The sequence below is a fragment of the Lactuca serriola genome, chromosome 8, assembly GCF_051521515.1.
Source record: "Lactuca serriola cultivar US96UC23 chromosome 8, Lser_US96UC23_V15, whole genome shotgun sequence".
Classification (NCBI taxonomy): Eukaryota; Viridiplantae; Streptophyta; class Magnoliopsida; order Asterales; family Asteraceae; genus Lactuca; species Lactuca serriola.
In genome coordinates this window covers 33588228-33595882 of record NC_136415.1, presented here as the reverse complement: position 1 = coordinate 33595882, position 7655 = coordinate 33588228, and the positions used below count along the sequence as shown (strand labels likewise).

Here is a 7655-nt window from a genome sequence, read left to right as displayed (position 1 = left end):
ATTGTCTAAACTAGCTAGACATGCTTTGGCAATGCCGATCTCCACGGTTGCATCAGAGTCGGCATTTAGTACCGGTGGTCGTGTGATAGATAAGTATAGAAGTTCGCTTAACACCGAGACCGCTGAAGCCTTAATATGTACACAAGATTGGTTATGGTCTACACCGGCAGATCTTGATCTAATTGGTACTATGTCGAGTAAACAAATAGACGAATTGAATGAGAAGTTGGCGACTATAGAAATCGGTAAACTTTTCTCCATAATCCGTATGCTTTCAGTTTTAACTTCATATTTCAAATACATACTAATATCGTTATATTTTTCTATGTAGATACACTTTCAAAACGAAAAAAATCTTCCAATGATGTTCAAAAAGATATGGATTGACATGCTAGCACGTAAGTAACATATCATGTTTTGCCATTTTTTTTTTGGTTATTGTGGTTTTTTGTTTGCCTTTTTGCCTTAACTTTTTTATGTTTTTTTTTTCATATTTATGATTTAAGATGATCAAGCTTCAAGTGGAAAATGGAAAAAGACATTCGATGGATTTTTATAATAATTTGAATTTAGCTTTTTCTTTGGTGATAAAAACAAGTTTAGTGAGAATCATCTTCGTTTGTACTTTGTGTTTGTTTAAGACTATGTGGGCTGCAAAACGAATTGCATATCATTAGGACATTAGTCAAACTTACTAATGGAATATGTCTTACAAGATTATAACAAGTTCAAATTCAACCAAAGTTCAGTTATTAATTTATTAGTTTGTGAGAGTAGTTACGTTTGTATTATTGTTTTTTAAGCCACTTACAATTTGTGCTTATGTACTTTTGTTTTGGGCCAAAATTAATGGTTTCAAAAATGAAAAAAAAAGCCACACCATACAAGCTTAAATGCACATGGTTTTTAGTTTTCAATGTTTCAAAAATACTACACCATTAAACATAAAAAAAAACTGCACCAAATGCTAGACACGGTTTAAAACCGAAACCGCACCGATACAAACCGAAACCGCATTTAAAAACCGCAAAACCGAACCATTGAAAAACAGCACCCAACAGTTTTAAGAATGCAAAAACCGCACCATGCGGTTTGCGGTTCGGTTTTCCCTTAAAACCACACCAACCCGCACCATGCTCACCCCTACTTCCATGTGAGCTTGTGTAGGTTGACTATTGAATTGACTCAGGAATTGAGTAGTGAAGGCAATCTGAGGTCTGGTGTGAACAAGAAAATTTAATTTGCCGATTAATTGCCTGTATGGAGTAGGATCTTGTAAAAAATCAGATGAAAAATGAAGATCCTTTAGTTTGGTGGGAAGAGGTGATTTCACATTGGAAGCTTCTTGAATACCATACTGCTCTAATAATTCCTTGATAAATTTATGCTGATGAATAATCATTCCATCAGGAACTGAATTGAACTCAAGGCCTAAAAAATAATTGATTTGGCCAAGATCTTTGATTTGAAACATTGTGTGAAGAAAAGTTTTTAGGTCTGAAATTTCAGATTAATTGTTGCCAGTCACCAAGATATCATCAACATAAATAGCAACAATAATGAAGGAATCTCTAGTCTTCTTTTTGAATAATGAGTAATCATTTTTTGATCTTTTAAATCCTTTTTGAATAAGAGCATATGACAACTTATCATACTACTTTCTAGAAGCTTGTTTGAGGCCATATAAAGACTTCTTAATTCTACATACATGATTTTTGGATGATGTTTGCATACCAGGAGGTAATCTCATAAACACTTCCTCATGAAGATCACCATGTAAGAATGCGTTGTTAACATCAAATTGATGAATGGGCCACTTTTTCTTGACAGCTAAAGCAACCAAACACCTTACTATATTGAACTTTACCACTGGAGAAAATGTTTCATGGTAATCTATTCCTTCTTGTTGGGGTACACCCACTTACAAGCTATAGGTTTCTTTCCTTTTGGTAAAGGAACAATTTCCCAAGTATGATTGGCTTCTAAAGCATCAAATTCTTTCTTCATTGCTTCTTGCCACAACATATCATGTTTAGCTTGGGAATAAAAAGAAGGTTCAATGATTTTGGCATTGTTGTTGAAAGAAAATGAGAAGACATGATTGGATGAACGAAAGTGTTTGATATCAGGTGAATGAATAAAGAAATTTGTAATTGTGTGAGAACAAGAGTCATGGGCAATTTGTTCATTTATAACATTATAACAAATGTAGTCTTGTAAACGAACAGGGGGATGATGAACTCGTTAAGTTCTTCTTGGTTGAATTGGATCAACAACATTGGGAGCATGAATATCTTCTGATTGTTGTGATTGAGCAGGGGTAATATTGTCATTTTGTTGAGATGCTTGAATCTGTTCTGAAACATTACCATGACTATCAAAGATATCATTGTCTGAAACAAGAATAGGAAAACATCCTGGCTGATATCCAATAAAGACACAAGATTTGGATCTTGGCATGAATATATATAACACAAACATCCAAATGTTTTTAAATTGGTATAATTGGGCTTTGGATTAAAAAAAACTTCATATAGACTTGAATTGTTGATCACTTTAAGAGGTGTTCTATTGATAGTGTATGCAGCAGTTAGAACACAATCACCCCAGTATGATTTGCCAAGTCCAGATTGAAAAAATAAGGCTCTTGAAACCTCTAATAGATGCTTGTGTTTTCTTTCAACTACCCCATTTTGTTGTTGTTTATAAGGACATGATTTTTGATGAGAAATGCCAACAGATTGAAAATATAATGCTCCTTCTTGACTTGAACCCAATTCAAAAGCATTATCAGTCCTTATTGTTTTGACTTCAGTTTTGAAATGAACCTTGACATATGTGACAAAAGCTTTGATAATACTGAAAGCACCACTTTTATTTTTGAGTAAATATACCCAAGTACATCTGGAATGGTCACCTACAATGGTTAAAAAGAATTTATGACCATTATAGGTAGGAACTTTATAGGGACCCCAAATATCAATATGAACAAGATCAAATGTGTGATTAGAAAGAGTTTCACTATTTGAAAAAGACATAGAATGTTGTCTTGCTTGAGAACAAATTTCACAAGAATCAAAAGAGGAACTACATTCAGTTGAAACAAGAGACAAAAGTTTCAACTTATTGAATGGAAAATGTCATAATCTATTGTGCCAAAGATTTAGAACATTGCTTTTATTACATGAAAGACAAGAATGAAATTGAGGTGTTAATGGTTGTTTGAGAAGCTTGTATTCACGACTATAGATATCATTAACTCTTTTTCCAATGATCAAGCTACTCTTCGACAAAGGGGAATACATGGCACAAAATTCATCAGTGAAAAGAATCCAAACTTTCAACCGAGATGTGACCTTAGTGACTGATATGAGATTATTTTTGAACTGAGGAGCATATAGAACATCATTAAGAATAATATTCTCATGAATAGGAACTTTCCCAGATTTAGTGACAGGAATGGATTGACCATTAGGCAAACTAATAAAATGAGAATGACTGAATGTATGAATTGAAGAGAATAGATTTTGATCGCAACAAATATGATCAGTAGCCCCTGAGTCAATGATCCAAGAAGATTGTTGTTTATTGTTATTAACAACATTGAAAGCATATGAAAAATGCTTTCCCTTTAAATCAAGAAATTCACCTGAACTGTCCATAACACCATTAATTATCACAGAATTGACAGATTTGTTGAAATTGTTGCTGAGATTACTCATTAACTGCATCAATTGTTGATACTGCTCATTAGAAATTGTATAATTTTCAATGGAAGTTTTGTCTAAATCACCATATCCTCCACCAGGGGTAGAACTGTCAATAACATTTTGAACAGTGGAACCTTGTCTCTTGGATTTGGTAAATTTAAAATCAGATGGAAAGCCATTGATTCTGTAACATGTTGCTTTGACATGACCAGACTTCTTGCAATGAGTACATTGCAAATTCTTTTTGTTGAAAGAAGTATTTGAATTTGAAGTTTAATGATTAACATTCATTGCCATAGAATCAACAATTATGTTAGGTACCGAATTGATATCACGTTGTCTCTCTTCATGAATTAACAAATAATGTACCGTATCAATGCTAGGGAGAGGATTCATCATCAAGATCTGACTACAAATTGACTTGTAAGACTCGTTTAATCCCATAAGTAGTTGAATAAGTCTTTGTTCTTCAACATACTTCTTAATCTTGGCTGTAGAACCACATGTGCAAAGCGAAACATCTTGAATCATGTTCAATTCATCCCATATCTTCTTCATTTTTGTAAAATATGATGAAAAATCTTCAGATCCTTGAGTAATCGAGAAAAGCTTCTTCTGAATTTGATAGATCAGCGCACCATTTGCTTGTTCATAACACTGATTGATTTCATTCCAGGTATCACAAGCAGTTTGCAAGAACAAGACACTTTCAGTAATGTCCTTTGAGAGTGAATTTCAAAATCCAACTGATAACCATAGAGTTGACTCGATTCCAGATTTCGAATTGATTTGAATTTTCAGCTGGTTTTTCAATAGTTCCATTAACGGAACCGAGTTTGTTTTTAGCAGATAACGCGAATGTCATGGATCTTTTCCACGATGCAAAACCAGTTCCATCAAAAACTTTTGAAACCAAAACAGTGCCCAGATTATCAGATGAAGCTAAAAATAGAGGATTAGAAGATTCAATGGTAGACGAAGAAGATGGTTGAGAAATCGGAGAAATTGGATCACTTCCATTTCCAGACATGATTGAAACAAACGAAAATGGAACGAATTGAAGAAGAATCACAGATTCATGAAGAGATTGAATAGAATGCGGAAAAATCAAGATCACGAACTAGTGCTCTGATACCATGTTGAACGAGAGAATTAGTGAAAGAATTCTGTTTTCATTAATTGATTACAATGAAAACGTTTTCAAGTATATACACCAGGGATCTAACCAACTTAACTACCAACTAACAGATCTAAACATATTACATAATGGTCTCTCAACTATTATAAACTATACAAAATAACAAAAACATGTACAATAATTCCAACAACGTGCGTGGTCAAGTAACTAGTTGCATGTAAGAAGAACATATTTTCGACATATATATATATATATATATATATATATATATATTTGGAAACATGGTTTTATTTTCAACTTCTGATGACACGTGTTAAGTATATAGTATATTTGATTGCTAATAAATTAAATTTTATTTGCAGTTAGTGGATGATTTAATTGGCACATGATTACTTTGTGTAATTGAGTTAACACGAGTACCAAATAATCGTGGAGGGTCACGAGTTGTGATATGTAACCTAAATCCCTAAATATTATTAAAAGAGAAACCTTATGACATCATCTAAAACAATCTGAGTCGTTGATTGTGTTTTCTTTATAGGTTTTACACGCTTAGATCAATTTGCTTACGTCACCTTAATCAAACAAGAAGTCAACCCGTTATATTAGGAAATTAAATGTAGGAATTGAATGAAAATGATACTTGAATTCTTTCCAAACTTACAACTACAAAATTGATTCCTTATTAATGTAAATCTCAAATTTAGGCTCTATTTCCATTCAAAATTGCTTTCCAAATATGTTATATGTTGAAATATCGGAAACTATTAATTTCAAATTTCAAAAGTTTCGTATATTATTATAAACCAATACAATTTCAAGCACGATATCTTCTATTTTAAGTTTAAATGAGATTTCAATTGATTACCTGCTAATTTTCATCATATTGACTTGTATATATATTTCAAACCTTTTTAATAATCGATTTATACAAACATTATGTCATAATTCCTCCGCAGAAAACAAATGCAAAAAAACTTCAACCTTCCTATCAGTCTGATTAGTCGAATAAATGTATGTATTTCTTCCTTAAATCCATTTAATCTGTAAGTTTGATATTGTTTTTGAATTTATATGTTTTTACTCATTCATATGGTTCTTTGTTGAATACTTATAATTTGGATGTATAATGTTGTTTTTGAATTTTTTTGTGATGTTGTGTTTAGTTCTTGGTTCCATCTTTTTAATTGGTAACTATGATCCTATTTTCGAAAACAGTAAACTCAATGTTAAAATTGGATGTTATATATAATGAAATTATGATGTTAAAATTAGTTCTTGTTTTAGTTTTTATAATCTCTAAATATTATTAAAAGAGAAACCTTATGACATCGTCTAAAACAATCTGAGCTATTGATTGTGTTTTCTTTATAGGTTTTTACATGCTTAGATCAATTTGCTTACGTCACCTTGATCAAACAAGAAGTTAACCCGTTATATTAGGAAATTAAATGTAGGAATTGAATGAAAATTATACTTGAATTCTTTCCAAACTTACAACTACAAAATTGGTTCCTTATTAATGTAAACATTAAATTTAGCCTCTATTTCCATTCAAAATTGTTTTCCAAATATATTATATGTTGAAATCTCGGAAACTATTAATTTCAAATTTCAAAAGTTTCGAATATTATTATGAACTTATATACTTTGAAGCATGATATCTTCTATTCTAAGTTTAAATGGGATTTCGATTGATTACCTGCTAATTTTCATCATATTCACTTGTATATATATTTCAAACCTTTTTAATAATCGATTTACACAAACATTATTTCATAATTCCTCCGCTAGAAAAGAAATGCGAAAAAACTTCAACCTTCCCATCAGTCGGATTAGTCGAATAAATGTATGTACTTCTTCGTTAAATCCTTTTAATCTATAAGTTTGATATTGTTTTCGAATTTATATGTTTTTACTCATTCGTATGTTTCTTTGTTGAATAATTATAATTTGGATGTATAATGTTGTTTTTGATTTTTTTTTTTTTGATGTTGTGTTTGGTTCTTGGTTCCATCTTTTTAATCGGTAGCCATGATCCTATTTTCGAAAATAGTAAACTCAATGTTAAAATTGGATGTTATATATAATGAAATTATCATGTTAAAATTGGTTCTTGTTTTAGTTTCTATTATCTCTTCTCTAAATATTATCAAAAGAGAAACTTTATGACATCATCTAAAACAATCTGAGCTATTGATTGTGTTTTCTGTATAGGTTTTACACCCTTAGATCAATTTGTTTACGTCACCTTGATCAAACAAAAAGTCAACCCGTTATATTAGGAAATTAAATGTAGGAATTGAATGAAAATTATACTTGAATTCTTACCAATCTTACAACTACAAAATTGGTTACTTATTAATGTAAACCATAAATTTAGGCTCTCTTTCCATTCAAAATTGCTTTCCAAATATATTATATGTTGAAATTTCGGAAACTATTAATTTCAAATTTCAAAAGTTTCGGATATTATTATGAACCAATACACTTTCAAGCATGATATCTTCTATTTTAAGTTTAAATGGGATTTTAATTGATTACCTGCTAATTTTCATCATATTGACTTGTATATATATTTCAAACCTTTTTAATAATCGATTTACATAAACATTATGTCATAATTCCTCCGCAGAAAACAAATGCAAAAAAATTTCAACCTTCCCATCAGTCTGATTAGTTGAATAAATATATGTACTTCTTCCTTTAATCCTTTTAATCTGTAAGTTTGATATTGTTTTCGAATTTATATGTTTTTACTCATTCGTATGGTTCTTTGTTGAATACTTATAATTTGGATGTATAAT

At 30.9% G+C, this 7655-nt stretch overlaps 1 protein-coding gene across 1 annotated transcript; it reads right to left on the bottom strand.

Annotated features, from left to right (window-relative positions):
* Positions 1–2244: 2244 nt before the first annotated feature.
* LOC145066776 (uncharacterized) lies at positions 2245–4740 on the bottom strand. The gene is made up of 6 exons (XM_079014049.1): positions 4465–4740; positions 4032–4367; positions 3185–3950; positions 3037–3087; positions 2529–2917; positions 2245–2421 (listed from the first exon to the last, which is right to left on the bottom strand). The coding sequence occupies exons 1-6, from the start codon at positions 4738–4740 to the stop codon at positions 2245–2247; spliced, it is 1995 nt and encodes a 664-aa protein (XP_078870175.1).
* Positions 4741–7655: the final 2915 nt, after the last annotated feature.

Coding starts and splice junctions, on each gene's coding strand:
- LOC145066776 (XM_079014049.1), bottom strand. CDS start 4,740: ATGTCTGGAAATGGAAGTGATCCAATTTCTCCGATTTCTCAACCATCT. Junction 2,918..3,036: donor CAAGCAAGACAACATTCTAT/GTCTTTTTCAAA, acceptor TAACCATTGTAG/GTGACCATTCCAGATGTACT. Junction 2,422..2,528: donor ACAATTCAAGTCTATATGAA/GTTTTTTTTAAT, acceptor ATTGGATATCAG/CCAGGATGTTTTCCTATTCT.